Source organism: Ornithodoros turicata, chromosome 4, assembly GCF_037126465.1.
Source record: "Ornithodoros turicata isolate Travis chromosome 4, ASM3712646v1, whole genome shotgun sequence".
NCBI lineage: Eukaryota > Metazoa > Arthropoda > Arachnida > Ixodida > Argasidae > Ornithodoros > Ornithodoros turicata.
Genome location: NC_088204.1, coordinates 81,349,598 through 81,365,774, shown reverse-complemented (window position 1 = coordinate 81,365,774; position 16,177 = coordinate 81,349,598). Strand labels below are relative to the sequence as shown.

Below are 16,177 nucleotides of genomic sequence, written 5' to 3'. Positions count from 1 at the left end.
ACACATAAACAACCCAATACATAACACTTTCTTCCCCTTAGGTTAAAACCCAAACCACAATGAATCTATTCCGAAACAAAGTCTCCATATCGATCTGGTTTCCTTCTGACTCTCTTAGGCCGTCCTTCCAAAGGAGGTGGAACGGACGACGTTTCCTCGTTCCTGGTAACTTGATCCTCAGTATCGCCTATGTCCCAAGCCAGAAGAGGCGAAGTGCCAGTGTCCAACAGTTGTGCCTTACGTCGGAGTAGCCTAATGTGATCGATATGACGTCGGCACTCGCCGTCCTCTGTGCGCACCATCCACGAACGGCGACCCACTCTTCTGGTCACGTCTCCTTGCACCCATGTTGGCTTGCTCCTGAAGTTTCTGATGAGGACCACGTCACCTTCATAGAGTGTCCTTGATTCTGGTAGCTTATCGAGCTGGCTGGTGTGACGTTTCGGTAGGAGATCATCCAGAGCCGAGGGTAATTCTCGCCCGAACATCAGTCTTGCGGGGGTCTTCCCCGTTGTCGCGTGACACGTTGTGTGTTGCTTAAACAATATCCTTGAAACTTGCGTAGCCAGCGTTCCCGATGTTTCTTTCGACAGTGCCCGTTTAAAATAACCGACCATTCTTTCGGCTTGCCCATTGGTAGCAGGGTGATAAGGTGCTGCCGTGACGCACTTAACCCCGTTTCTCCGGTAGAATTCCTTCATCTCCTCGGACACAAAAGCAGTTCCATTATCCGACACTGCTTTTTGCGGAATTCCAAATGTCGCAAAGAGGCCGCGGAGCACTCGTATCACAGTAGCTGAGTTTGGACTTTCCACTTGCCGGACCTCCATCCACTTGCTATAGGCATCCACTATTACTAGGAATGTGATACCTCGAATAGGTCCAGCAAAGTCTAGATGAATGGTGTGCCATGGGCTGCTGGGTCGAGTCCACTCTGGCTGTACCACCTTCGCGGGAGACTTCTGATTCTTCCCGCAAATGATGCACGTCTTGGCCATCTCCTCTATGTCGTTGTCGATACCTCACCACCACATGTAACTCCGGGCACAGGCTTTCATAGCCACGATGCCACGGTGACCAGCGTGCACCAACTCTAGCGCCTGCTTCTTTTTGCTTTGTGGAATGACCACTCTTGATCCACGCAGAATACAGCCTCTGTGGAAGGAAAATTCCGTGGCTCTTGCCCGAAACTGGCGAAACTGTGCGTCTCGTAACTTGTACAACGTCCCTGCTTTAATAGCGGTGTACACTTCGGAAAGAACTGGATCGCTCTGCGTTGCTGACGAGATTTCTTCCGCAGTTAGGGGAGGACGGCTTAATGCTTCGAACATTAGCACATCCGCTGGGTGGCACGGCTCATCATCTGTAGACGGCAACGGCAGCCTGCTCAAAACGTCGGCATTCGAGTTCAGCTTTCCCGGACGATAGCTTAGATCGTAGCTATAGGCAGCAAGCTTAACGCACCATCTCAGCATTCGGGGCGACGTCAACTGTGGCACAGGTTTCGTAGTTCCGAGGATCCCGAGTAACGGCTTGTGGTCAGTGTATATTTGCACGTGTCGACCCGCTAAGTACATGTGGAAATGTACAACCGCATACACGATTGCCAGGCCTTCTTTGTCTAGTTGAGAGTAATTTCTCTCTGCTGGTCCCAAGGTCCTGGATGCGAAAGCGACAGGTCTTTCGTTGCCTTCATTGTCTTCTTGCGCGAGTACCGCACCCACGCCGTACGGCGAAGCGTCGCATGATAGTATCAGTGGTCTGTGTGGGTCGTAGTGGGCCAGCACAGGAGCATGGCAAATCTGTTCCTTGAGCGCCTCAAATGCAGTCTTGTGTTCCGTGGTCCACTTCCACGTTGCGTTTTTCGCAAGCAGTTTATAGAGTGGTGCTGCCGTAGTTGCTCTGTCTTTCAAAAAACGATCATAGAAGGCTAACATTCCGAGGAATGACTGTAAGGTCTCTTTCGACGTTGGCTCAGGAGCTTTCAGTAGTGCCCGTATTTTTGCATCTGTCGGCCGCACGCCCGAACCTGTGATGTTATGTCCTAAGAATTCCACTTCGGTACGTGCAAATTTGCACTTTGTTTTCTTAAGTCTCAGTCCGGACTGTTCCAGTCTTGCCAGTACTGTTTCCAGACGTCGATTGTGCTGTTGTTGGTCTGCTCCACTGATAATGATGTCGTCTAGGTAGACTGCGATGCCGTCAATGCCAGCTAGAAGCTTCTCGACAAACCTCTGAAATATAGCAGGAGCTGCTGCTATTCCAAATGGTAACCGCTTGACTTTGTACAGGCCTTTCACGGTATTGATGGTCAACTGCTGTGCGGTTGTCTCTGTCACTCTCAACTGTTGATAGGCCTGTGTCATGTCCAACGTGGAAAAGAGCGTGCCTCCTTGCAGTTTGCTCATCACCTCGTCTGGCGTAGGCAGTGGATAATCCGCCTTCATCGCTGCTGCATTAATTGTGCTCCGATAGTCCCCACATAGTCGTATGGTGTTGTCCTTCTTCCGAACGCACACCACCGGAGTTGCCCACTCGGAATGCTGCACCGGCTCGATGATCCCCTGCTGTTCTAGGCATTGTAGTTCTGCGCATACGGCTTCCCGTAGGGCAAATGGCACAGGCCTTGCCCTGCAGAATTTCGGCGTTGCTCTATCCTGAAGCTGGATGTCTACCCGATCGCCTCTGTGGCCTTGGATGTCCTTTCCAAAGACCTCTTTGTGTTCCTCGAGTATTCGTTCTAGGCAGTCGCCGTTGACATAGTTGATTCCGCTTACTTCGATCTGTAGTGGTCGAAACCAATTTCTGCCAAGCAGACTTGCTCCTGATCCCCTTATTACTAATAGCGGCAACATGCACTTCTTCCTCCTGGACTGGACCACGACAGTTGTGGATCCCAAGATGTCAAGCCCTTCACCGGACCATGTTTTGAGCTGTACTGTTCCCGGAGCTAGTGGGGGCGGCTTCTCTGGCCACGTGTTTTTGTACATTTCCTCGGCAATGAGTGAGCAAGCCGCGCCAGAGTCCACTTCGAACTGTACTGGCTTGTCGTTAACGAGTAACGTTGTTAAGAACTTGGAGTTCGATACCTTCTGCGACATGGTACAGATCATCCAGTGATGTTGCTCCATCCTCGTCTTCTGTCAACAGGTTGGTGTCGCTTTTGCCAGCTGCTTTTTTCTTACGACACGCGGCTTCAATGTGGCCCACCTTCTTGCAGAATCTACATCGGGCATTCTTGTACTTGCAGTCTCTTGCAAAGTGTGCCCCTTCACAACGGTAGCAACTAACTTTGCGTTGGTTTTTCCTTGTCCTATTGCCGTCTTTCTGTTGGAGCTTTACCTTGTGTACTTCTTCCTGAGATGCTTTCACGCCATGTTGCTCAGCCGCTGCACTTTCTGCCCGCAACGCAAAATCCAGTGCTTTGCTGAACGTTAGGTCCCTTTCCGCAAATAGTCGTTGTTGCAGATTGCTATCCTTTATGCCACAGACAAATCTATCTCTGAGCATAATATCAAGCGGAAGCATCGTGGACGAAGTCGCCGGTGACGTAGCGGTGCCAGCACCTGTTGATGACGCCGCTGTTTCCACCGCTGTTCCTGTCGGAGTGGACGCAGCACCGAAGTTACAGTCAGCTGCAAGTTTACGCAGTGCTGTTACGTAGGTATTAATGGATTCCCCAGCTTGTTGATCTCTCCTTTGGAATTTGCATCTGCTGAAAACCTCGGAGGGTTGCGGGTCGTAGTGCTTCCGGAGCAGTTCCACAATCTCCTGGTACGTGGCGTCATGCAAGCTCCGAGGAGCGAGCAAAGCTCGAATCGTCGCAAACGTCTGGGGTCCGCATCTTGTAAGCAGTTGGGCCCTTTTTTTAATAGGGTCTGTGATTCCTTGCGCTTCGAAGAAGAACGTCAAGCGTTCCGCCCATGTGGCCCAGTCGGTACCTTGAAACTGTTCTGAATATGCCTCAGTCGCTGCCATCCTGCTTCCGTCTCGTCGCCAGTGTTAGATCCGAGTTTCCGTGAGTTCCTGATGGCTTATAAGCATAAGCGAACACCGATGTCCATGGATTACCTTTTATTAGTAGTCCCCTGCGTACAGACAGTACCGGCTTGGCCAGCGCACTATTCTCTTTGTCGCGCGCCCATCGTCGTCGTCTTCGGACCGCGCTTACATAACCCATGTGATAACAAAGAACTTGACACATAAACAACCCAATACATAACACAATTAACGTAAGTGCATAGGTGTCACAAAAAAGGCGTATACGCCTCCCTTTTTTTAACCAATCAGGGGGCAGAACGATGTCATTCGGGATGGTGGTTGGCTAAGAACGTGCTATGCGGTGAAGTTCGCCGGTTCTTCCAGCAATACCACCACCAGCCAACCTCGCTTTTAAGAGTGCCATTCGTTTGCTTCTGAAAGAGGCACTTACAAATCTTATCAAAACTCTCATATCCGGCTCTCCTGTGACCGCTCTAACTAACACAAGAGAATCAGACACACGAGAAAAGCGGGCGGGTGTGTTGAAATAGCCAACAGTGCTGGTGAAGTGTCGGAAGTTCCTCGAAAGAAGGTCGTGTCTATTTGAGAACACCGTGAGCGGGATTGGTATTGCGAGATTGTTGGAGACGATGCCCGGATGAAACAAAGATAGGCACTTCTAAGGGACCAGCACGTGCGGGCCAACACATTCTGTTTGGCTTCCAAACGCGAGTCTCCAATGTCCCCGTCGTTTTCTCCTCCTTATCTGATGACGAAGTCCAGTGGCATGCAGACTGTGTCAGAGTTTTGCTCTAGGAAGCAAAAAAAAATAAATAAATAATAATAATAATGTTCCAACGGCAGGACCAGGTTGAACGTGGAATATTCCACTGCGGAAGGAGAGGCGAAACGTTTGCTCCAAGAGGTGAAACATTCGCAAAGGGCAAAATGACTTGAACCCGACAGAAGATAACACGCGTGCCACGCGACAAATACGGATGGTAATGCTGGCGAATCACCTACATCACCTATGTATATTCTGTGGATATCACCTATACCACCTACAAGAAATGGAGCTGCAGGCGACATATGAAGTCACCACATAGCTCGAGCAAACATCCAGTTAAAAGAAGAAGAAGATTCGTATTTACGGTAACACCAAAATAAGTTCTGCATTAGCAAACAGTCAGTACTAACAGTAGCAGTGCTTGGGACAAAAGTTTACGGAACACCGAGGGGTCGCAGTTCTCCACTCCAGTGACAACCCCTATGCAGAGTTGTGCCTAACTCGTTACAAGTAACTCGTTACTTGGTAACGGTTACTTTTTTTGGTAACGAAGTAACGATTCAGTTACTTTTTAAAAAATAGTAATAGTAACGGAATCAGTTACAAAAATTGGTAACTCGTTACTGACGTTACCCGTTCCTTTTCTTGAGCACGGGGGAGCACATTTCGGCACTCCGTGTGACGCAATGCGTGCAGATTTGACCTGCGTGACCAGTCCCTCACTGGATGTGTTGTTGTCCTTTCTCTTGTTTCCGTAATTTCCGACCATCACTCTTTCCCAAGAATGGCCACCAATTGTACTATGGCTACAAAAAACGCGTTTCAACATCTAGCCTTTTCTTGTCGTTGCTAAGCTTCTGAGCGCTCTAAATTATGACGCAGCCCCTCGTCTGTTTTTGGGAACCGTTGGTGATCGGTGGCACGAAAACCAGTGTTTTTTCTTGTGTTTTCGTAATCTCCGATCACCCCCACTTCGGAAGCAAGGGAGAAGGTCCAGGCAAACTGATATACATTTATGGTAACGGGCCGAGAGACACGGAACACGAAGGACGGACGACAAATTTCGATTATCAGCTTCTTCTGAAGTGCAATTCCTCATTAATAAAGAGTTGAAGGCAAGTGACGGCACGTTTGTTGGCTCCTTTAACTTAAAGTATGCTGCGGTAGCGTAAAAGTAGCTCGTGTGAGTACCTGTGAGTAACGAGAACTCGTTACTTTTGTATGTTGGTAACGAGTAACGTATTTAGTTACTTTTTTCTGAAGTAACGGGTAACGGTATTTAGTTCCTTTTTTTCGGTAACGGGCACAAGTCTGCCCCTATGGCACCAAACAGGAGCGGACACACATTGCTGTGAGATGGATAGAATAGTCGGTCACCCGTTTCTTATTCGATCTCTTCCTGACAGATGGCAGGGGGCTGAAGAAAGGGCCCGATGGGGCCCGATGAAAAAAAAAAAAAGAAAGAAACGCCACTGCCGTGTTCTGTAAACTTTTCTGTCGTGTTCTGTAAAGCCGTTGGAACTTGACCCTTGTCAGGGGGGTCAACATTTCATCTCTCTCAATGCAATTCACCGTCACTTCATTGTCTCTCGGTGGATCAGTTGAGAACGTGTACGCTCGCTGGTCTGAAGGTCGCGTGTTCGAAACCGATCGCCACCAATTAGTGGCGTGGTATAATTATCCTGTCACACGGACACTTTCGATCCGCATTGAGCCAATGCTCCTCGAGCTCAATGCGGATCCGGCGCTGCTACACGGACACGTTCGAGCAGGATCGAACTCCGATCCTGCTTAATCCGATCCAGTTCGTTAAACGGGATTGAGATTCTCAAGACAGCTTGAAGACCCCGATTGGCATCTTCGAACTCAGCGAATTTGTAGTATTAAACAAAAACGTGACATTAATTTGCAAATGTTCCTATACAAGCCCATGAAATTTCTCAATTACGGTTTTAGCCTTGGTATGACGGGCGACTGCGTTTGCTAATTTGTTTAATCTCGACCACTATCGACACCACGTCCCCCGTAAAGGCTTAGTAAACACCACAATGCAGAAGCAGACGCGGTTTTTCTCGACTTTTTTGGAACATATTTGTCAATCTCAGCGCACTGCCTCGGGGCTGTTAGTGCCGCCTGCAGACGAGCCAACCTTTCAATACACATTGAGTTGGACCGTGTAGCAGCACCGCGCACCGAACGCTCTTGAGAAACTCGATGCGGATCGGATTCAATCCACATTGAAAGTGCCGTTTGACAGGGGTATGAAGTTCTGTGAGGGATGTTGAGAGCGGGTTGCCGTGTACAGAGATTTGTGCGTTCGTTAAACTAATCTAAACTAATTAAATTAACGTACCGACCGACCTGTTGGGTGTGTCCCGTGGTTACAATTGTCTATAATATCTTCCGCGCATCAATTGCGTGCGCAAATGCTGCGCAATTAAATCGTGCAATTGAACGATACGAAATAGAAGAGAAGAGCTCGTCACTATACGGCGTTCATGTAATGCAAGGCACAGCACTATAAAGACAGAGAAAGAAACTTCAGAACGACGCACGGAAATAATAAAAAAAGTACAAAAAAGTAAAAATAAAGAACAAACAAACGAAAGCAAGAACGATATTTTCCATTAATACACGCCATATTTCCACAGAGACCTTCCAACGCACCATTTGTATTTCTTTTTCGTATTTCCATTCAATATTGCGCGGCAATATTCAGGCCCGATTTCCGGGATGGAAGAAATAGAAGAGAAAGTTCTGCGAGTCGCAGAGAGGGAGCGTTTCAATAAGCAGAACACGTTCGAAATTGCGTGCTTCCCCTATGACCATATTTTTCGTACGAGCGGTACATTTATAATGGATGGCTTCCAGACTTTTCCTCGTGCAGCAACGTCGAAGAAATACCCGCAACCGTGGTCACGTGCCCAAAAATACGCTCTCAGGTTCCTGTTGCTTCGAGGCTCCTAAAGGTCGCAGGGCATAATAACTGCCGAAAGCGGTAACCTTGTTTTGGGCCCTTAAGCGAATTAAAGATAATTTAGAGCACTGCGTTGCAACGGCGAGTTGGGCCTTACCCATCGGTTGTTCTGCGAGAATAATTCGCGAATAGTTAAACATTAGGTTTGGTTAGGAGTGTGGAAGAAGGTGTTTGCTCCTATATACATCGAGAGAATCGGATACTCCAAATCACTCGTATGCGTGAAAGAAAATTTGTTCGTTCGTTCGTTCGTGTGTATGTGTGTGCGTGCGACGACGGAGGAGTTCTGTTTTAAGAGTGTCGGACTATACCCTAAAAACAGAGACTCATCGCATAGCACGCTTCTAGCCAACCATCATCCCGAAAGACAACGTTATCTCCCTTGATTTGATGAAAACCGGGGGGCGTACGCCAATGACAATGGCGTACACTTCCCGTTTTCAGCAAACGAGGGAACAGAACCATGTCACTCGGGATTATGGCTGTCTGGGACCGTGCTATGCGGTGGAGCTCATTTTTAAGGGTATATAATGCGTTTCTCTTAGAATGGAATGTCCACGTGATGGTGTTGCCGGGAATCTTCAGGTACGGCAGAATGCAAAACCGGATTTACGGCAAAAAAAATCCCCATTAGGGGCAGAGAAGAAGGGCAGCAACCACGTGATCGTTTCTGCCTAATTGGAACGGCGCTTATATGGATAGAAGTGTGGGCGGGTGCTATTATACTCGCGGATCCGCGCGGATATCGGCGCTAGATCGTGATTTGAGTATTGAAACGTAACGTTTGGAAATCCGCGCGTATAAAGTGCGGATAGAACCGCGCACCTGTGCGGTTCGCACGGATATCCCCATTTTATCCGGAAATAAGCATTAAGTGTCTCTAGCGACGTCCCGCAGGTGGAGCCACGTTCTTTTTAGTGTTTTTTTTTCTTGTTAACGACGCGAAGCAACTGTGACTATGAGCGGCATACAGATGCGGACTGATGGAGAGAGGACAGCAGGAAGGAGTGGGGGGCAGGGGGTTAGTATCTGTCCTGGGCCGACTTCAGGTGGAAATGTGCCGACATCAGTCTAGAAAGTGTTGGGAAAACCAAAGGAAAACCTGAGACGGTGGTAGGATTCGAACCCACCCCAATTGACGTAAACAAGGCCCTTAGTTACATTTTTTTTTTTTTTCACAAATCTGGAGGATATAATGCGAGTGGTTTTCACGCTGAAAAGTGAAAACTTTTTATAAGATAACATTTCCGTCGTGTGAACTTTTTCCTGCAACTACAATGGCGGCGGATGTGCGGATATGCGGCTTTTTCGCGGGTGCGGATACTGTGAATGTTACGCGCGCTCAACTCTGCTTATTGAGCAACTTTGAAATGTAAAAAAGAGATGCGTATATAGGAGTGGAGGAACAACAATCTTTTTGGTGAAATACGATACAGCAGCTGCAGGAAGAGCACTTATGCTGTCGACAGAGTTCCTCCGGACGGTGGCAAATGTTTATCACAAACGTCGTCTCATACTAGAAATTGGTTTTGCCAATACTGCGCTAAACACTAGCTTTATCGCCCTTTGCAAGTCACACAGAAACGAGACAAATATCACCTCCTGTTGTATACGCATTGGATTTAAGGCCGAGCACGGAATGCGCGCTGAGCTGAAGATCGGGGGTTCGACCCCCCATGAGGATGATAGCATTGTGGGGAAGGTAAACATTGCTTCCAGGGCAGTGTGTCCGAGGTCTCCGACGCAAGTCAAAAGAACTCCACGTGACGGAAATTATCCGTAGTCCCATACCTTGCGGGACGTGGCGTATGTCCCCACACAAATAGGCTGACACACCTTGCGCCCTAATGTTGTGTTCGTTTATTCAACTCGCGCGACCCGAGAGTCGGAGTCGTGACGTGTGAGTGTCATCGTAAGTCATCGACTCCAGCGACTCGCATCGAGATGAGAGTCGCTGGGAGTCGACTCTCGAGTATCTCTAGTGTTGATTCCTGGAATTTCCGAACGACCCAAAACACAAATGTTATTGTGCGATATCCCATAGATATCCTATGGATGTCGTTCGACGCTCGCGACCTTGTAGGGATGGGATATTAATGCGTTTTTCTTTTTTTTTTTCTGGGAGGAGTTTCGGCAAGGGCGGTGACGTCACGAGAGCCTCACAAGGGAATTTTCGCCTAGCTCGAGTTGCTCGAGTCTGTTGTCGAGTCGTTGTTGGCCACACAGAAGTGGCCATCGTCACGACTATATAGTCAATAAAAAAAGTACCCACGGAGGAGAACGTGCGTAGAGGGTGCGAGAGTTCGTCGGGGTGTGCAGAGTGCTAGAGGGGTCCTTGGGCAAAACTCGCCTCCTGCGGAAAGAGAACAAGGTTTTTTGCTTTAGTGGAACGTTCGGCGTAAGAAACGCCGGGGTAGAGGATGTCCGCTAGCGTGCCGGAGCTGGAGTGAGAGAGACGGGCATTATGCTCGGCAGTCTCGCAGGATGTGCTCGACTGTTTCTGGTTGTTCAGATAGTGACCACAGCAGGCGTCACCCCTAGAGCCGATCTCTAAGAAGCAATGAATTATGCCCAACCATCTTCGGTTATCAATCACGTCGGTTTGTTATACGTCACACAGGCATGGCCTCCTCGTAAGCTTACCGATAACGATTGCTGGGACAAGATAAATCTTTTCACTCTTATGACATGTGTAATCAGAAGAAGCCTCGCTCGGATCCTGCCTCCCGACTTTCGTAGTTGCCGTTACTTTATTGCTGCCCATAAATGTGCCCTGTTGTGAAACTAACGCGTTTTAAGACTAACGTTTACTTCTCGTAATTTCCAGTATAAACGTGCCCTTGCCACTTTGTTACACTTTCTTCGTTGTAAGACCTTAAGACATTTTGGGCGCCAGGATTCGTCCTGGCAGCTATTACGGTTTCTCTGCCAAATATCTTTGCGTGGCTGTCGCCAGTCTTGCAGACGCGACGGGAACAACAGAGGAAAAGAGAGTTTTCCTCTTCTAGCACAAGGGCGAGCGTTCATGGACCTGTGCGATTAATAGAGTCAGTGAAGGTGTAACATCAAATGATCGAAACATCCCATTAACATCTAAACACCGCCCGTTGCTGACTTATTCCCATTACATGAATAACGTATCTGACATTTCAAGACGACAATGATCCACAGCTTAATCCCTTTTTTCCTTACTTAGCAAAATGAAGTAACAATGACAGCGGACAACGTCAGTATAAGTTGTGAGGTGGCATCGCGTGACGTCTAAGGAAGGATAATCTGTGTGCCAGAAAGGACTACATGTTGCCCCAAATAAACGGAGGAAAAGAATTAATACACACAAAGACGCAGAAAGCTCCCGTAAAATCCGATGTTCACATATCACTACATCATCATCACTTATTTGTTGTTGTTGTTTACGATCTTGGCCGCCACCACACTTTACTTTGCTATACGTGGGTCTGCAATTTTCCCTCTCATGCACCATCGAATGACTCGTATGGGATGACTTTCCTTCATGAAGTCATGGATTATACTCTGTGCTTTCCCTTTCCGTCGTGTCGACACTGGGGCGGCGGGGTAATCTATGGTGATGCTCGCAAAGGTGCTGGATGGCCCAAGTTTTTACGTTTTTGCCGTCATTTTCTTTTTAAAAAAAAGAAAAAAAACAGAAAGAAAGAAAGTACTTACGCAGCAGGACATCCGCTACAACTCTCCTATTGCGCTGCGATCCTTATTGCATTCCTTGCGATCCTTATTCGTTGCCTCTCTCTCCCTGTTATTTTAGTCTCTCTCGCAGTGAACCTTCGCTCATTGCAGAGAGTAACATAACGACCAGCGGCGTAGCCGAGGGGGAGGGGGGATCATCCTCCCCCATGTCCTATTTTTTTTTTCTGGCTACGCCACTGGTAGCGACACGTCACAGAGAAAGAGGCAGCATTTCCTAAATGGCCGAAGATTTACATTACGACTGAACCACTCACGCTTGCTAACCTCTCCACGTGTTTGGATGAGCACCGAGTTGTTGTAACGGTGTCAAAATAAAGAACGCTCCACAAATAGAGAGGTACTCCCACCCTGATGGAAGCTGGGGTCGCCATCTATTTTAGGAATGCAAACTCCGAACATAATGTGCTTTCTTTTTTTTTTCTCTCTCTCGATTTCATTTTGAACTTTCCAGCACACGAATACAAAGGGAATATAAACGAACCAATGGGTGCTTTATGTGTCCTGAGCGCATAAACAAGCTGCTCCCCGCAAATTGGAAACGGGGCGATGCATCGCAATAGCTCGTAAAATGTATAGGGCGTTTAATATCGTGCGCGTCTTAAATTCAGAACTGTGGAATAACAACAACAACTTTATTTTCGGCCTTGGAGAGTGGGGAGTTTCATCGCAACAGGCGATACGGTTTCGATACGAGATACGAGAGTAAGTCGAGATACGAGGCGATACGAGAATAAGTTTCAAGTTTCTCCCCTGTATTTTGTAAACAGCGAGTGAAATTTACGGTTCTGCTCGTACGGTTGCGAGGAGCGAAGTCAAGTATTTATGTAACCCAAAACATACACGATAATGGGGTTTACGCGGTAGTTTACAGAAAATAACGTTGGGTGCGGGAGAGTGCGTTATGGTGAAACCACGGTGCATGGTGAAAGTTTAACCCATTTGTATTGCGTTACGTTTTCGTTACCATGTCCTACTTATATTAAGTTCACACTGATGATATCGGAAAAGTAACTGGTTTGTGAATTGAGCACAAGCGCTATTTGAGCATCATTTTCCCCATCATTGTCGACGAGTTGTCTTTATGCAGGGTGTCTCAAACGTAAGAAAACACTAATAGAAAATCAAAATGGTTTGGCTGGCGATCATCCAAGTCTCGAGACAAGCTAGCGGGGGAAGCTTGTCAGGCCAGGTCACAAACATGGCGTCCACCTTGAATGCCGCCATCTTAGATCCAACCTCTAATGGGAAGATCAGTGTATGACTACGGCCGTTTGCTGGCTCCAGAGGAGCGGCCAAACGGTCGTGACATGACATATCAAACTCTTACAGTATTTCACCAGAAAACAATTATGTGCTTTAAACAATTATGTGCTTCTCGGCCGTGTTTTTAACGAGGCCAAAACGAACCTACGGACCTACGGAGCTCGCTTGCCTCTATAAGCTCAATTTTTTATCCTTCTTCGGCAATATGAGGGGTGGTGTTATCAGAAGCCCCACAACGTGCTGTTCATTCGTAAATTTCTTCGTGAATGGAGATGTCAGTAAATACGCAATACTGGGCTGATTCACCTAACACGGCTGCCTCCTCTCATGTTAACAAGAAAACCAGAGACAAAGAGACAAGGAAGGACGTTGTTAGAGAAGAATTGCAGTGTGGGAACCCAACGGGCCCAAGTCCTTACTCTCTTCAAGGAAGGACGAACACAAACACTCGTCTTTGTCTCTCTTGTCTGTGGTTTCCTCGTTATCGTCATGTTTGTCAGCTAGTCTGCGCTCTCTCCCTTCTGTCCATCTTCATTCGATTTGTGTGGTGTATGGGTAAACTGTGAGACAATAGAGGGTTTTAGTGCGTCGCACGCTAACGCCTTTGCGTACGTAAGGGATAGCGTAGCTCCCTTTATGTTTTGCGCGTGCGCAAACCACCACACACACACACACACACACATATAAATGGGATGATGATGTGGTGGGTCATTCCTCCGCCGTCTCCGTCGTCTCCGCCGTCTCCGCGTCTTCGCGTCTTCGCCGTCTCCGCCATAACGTCTCCGCCGTTATGGCGGTTACACTGCCCCATTGCTCTTGTGGAAGGGATGGTGATAGAAAGGTGTCCTATTAGAGTTCGTCCATTAGTCCAGTGCTGGAGAGGAATTCAACAACAACTCGTAGGCCTTGCATCACTTGCATCAGTTACTTTGGTGGAAAACTCCTGTGATGATGGTGCCGATAATGATTAGCGGTGGTGGTGATTTCGACAGAAAATAATTGCACACACACTGACGGACGGGTCACAGAACGCGCAAACACGCAGATTGAACTAAACGGCTGGCATTTTGCATGGGTGTTGGTTTACTTTTGAGCCACCCAGTATGATTATTAAAATGAATGAACATAAGATGAATAAGCTGTAATGTTCAGACATCGACATCGAAGTCTTTCAATTAATGCGCTAACATTAATGAGATTACAGAGCTTTGGATGGATTATCAAATAGTCACTGCTCGTACACAGAAAGAGTTTAACAAAAAGAAATATTGAGGACGACTGTCAATTCACAGGTCAATCATAGACTGCTTCGTCGACAGCTTTAACAGTACAGTACGCTATATGAAGACGGCACAATTTTAATTAATTACTACCCATTATACACGTCGGGCCCCAAAGGACGAAGTGGCCGACATAATCGTCCTGCAACTGCCTCATCTAGTTTGCTCGAACATCCCTCGCCACACTTCACACCAACACTTTAACTCGTTGAGCGTGCACTAGACTCATAATCAAGCACTGTGCAGGATCGCTGTGGAAACGCAAGATGACAGGATATGCATCCCAGGCTAAACGCGTTCACCCCCAAGGGGGAGGCCTCGCAGCCACAGGAGGAAGCCAATCTTAGCGCGCCAACCCGTTCACTGCATCGGCTGCTGGAGACCTTCCAGAAGAATGCGGTTGTAGTTCTCTTGTCTTCAATAGAAGCAGCAAATGAAAGACGAGAGATCTTAGGAGGTCCCTTTTCACGCGTCATGGTGGTCGGCGCAGCTGTTTCCCTTCACGATGGTGAGAGTGCGATAGGTGTCAGTTACAGTGCCGTTGGCAACGCAGGAACCGTAAAAAACAGTGCAGTTCACCTGCTCTACTTTTAGTCCTTGTTTGTTTCTAGGAGAAAGATCACGTGGAGCGAATCCTTGGGGGGGGGGGCTTATTTCCGCGTTAGCGCCGCGATGCAACTATGGTTATGAGTGGTCTACATATAAAGGAGTGGTATAGTTAGTATGCGACCACGGCCGACTTCAGGGGAAAACTGCGGGCGTCTGTCTGCCTGGAATGTCAGCAGGAAAACGTACGGAATCTACAGCCTGTGGTACAGGACTCGAACCCGCCCCATCCAAGTTTCTTCAGCATGTCCTTGGAGATGGAACCGATGGATGGATGCTGTGGTCTGCCACACCACCGGTGTGACCGACAAGAAGGCCCTACGGGAAAGCCCTACGGAAAAAAAAAATTGAAATAGATTGAACTGGTGTATGGACATCTCCCTGGTCACCGTCCTCAGAAAGACGAATTAAAAAAAAATTTACCGCGAGTCAAAATCAGAAAAGATAGTGTGAAGCCCCAGAGCTGCCCCTCAAGAGCAGGAGATAGGCAGCGGTTACGCTTGTAGGTTTATGAATAATATTGTACTATTGCACGGTGATCTTGTTTTCTTGTGTATCGGAGATATGGAAGCTATACACTATCTATCAACGGCTTCATAACATGATGCTGCTACGATCGAACGCTATGTTGGTAAAACGTCGGACGACAGAAGCGACTCCCAGGTCCGTACCCGATCTCTCTGGCGCTCCAGCAATCTACCGTCCGTTAACACCATACCCGTCTTCGCTTGTTTGCACATCAAAACAGGGACACGGATCGGTCATTCGTCGCAATTAAACGTCGTTGTAAATCAACAGAGACAGCAAAAATAGACTACGCTTCTCTCTTCTTGAAGCAACAGCAGCAGGCCGAAGACAAACATGTGTGCCTTGAGAAAGAGCCCAAGTAACGCTGGCCTTGAGCGTGCTTAGACCCAATAACCCTGGCTTTGGTGCTTACAGATTCATTCTCGGAGGCCTTCTCAAAATAAACCACGGAGAAAAACTCGAGAACTCCGCGTCTTCTTTCCACTTTCACTACGCATGCTTCTTTCGCTATAGGCGTGATGTCTGAAATTTCACTGCGGTGGTGGTGGCGCTGGTGGTGAAGATAGTTTTCGTCAACTGCCGCCTTTGAGATCATTGTCTCGCTGTTGGTGAGGATTATTTGTTGAGTTTGTTTTAATTTTTCATTCAGCCTCCGCAGTTCGGTGACCCCGGGTTAGAATCCGGGCGCCAGGCTGTGCTCTCTGGGCGTTTTTCCTGGATTCTTCTCAGACGCGGCGCACAGTTCCCTGTGAAGTCGGCACGGGACGCACCATCTCCCCCCTGCCATAGTCGTGACGCGTTGCCCCGCCTAAGCGGGGCCGACTACGGCAAGCAGTGCCATCACCAGCCTCCACAGCCTGTGTTGCGCCTTGCAACGTCACAACCAACGCAGGTCTACGGAAAGCAGAAGGACGTTTGCGATGAGTCTGAGAAAGTGAGAAAGAGAAGACTAGTTATGTGCGGGACTGCACGTCACAACGTAAAAATAGTGTTCGTCGGGACGTTGTTCGTCGGGACGTTGAACTGGAA

The 16,177-nt window shown here is 48.0% G+C and overlaps 3 protein-coding genes across 4 annotated transcripts in view; 1 reads left to right on the top strand and 2 right to left on the bottom strand.

The window, feature by feature from the left end:
- LOC135392112 (uncharacterized) overlaps positions 1–16,177 on the top strand; it is a 47,568-nt gene that overhangs the window by 6,534 nt on the left and 24,857 nt on the right. The window lies entirely within an intron of this gene.
- Positions 66–998, bottom strand: LOC135392587 (uncharacterized protein K02A2.6-like). Its single transcript, XM_064623292.1, has one exon. It carries the CDS (start codon positions 996–998, stop codon positions 66–68), a length of 933 nt encoding a protein of 310 aa, XP_064479362.1.
- LOC135392586 (uncharacterized protein K02A2.6-like) lies at positions 1,023–2,990 on the bottom strand. Its single transcript, XM_064623291.1, has one exon. It carries the CDS (start codon positions 2,988–2,990, stop codon positions 1,023–1,025), a length of 1,968 nt encoding a protein of 655 aa, XP_064479361.1.

Excerpts from the sequence above, each read along its gene's own strand:
- LOC135392587 (XM_064623292.1), bottom strand. The coding sequence starts at position 998 with ATGGCCAAGACGTGCATCATTTGCGGGAAGAATCAGAAGTCTCCCGCG.
- LOC135392586 (XM_064623291.1), bottom strand. The coding sequence starts at position 2,990 with ATGTACAAAAACACGTGGCCAGAGAAGCCGCCCCCACTAGCTCCGGGA.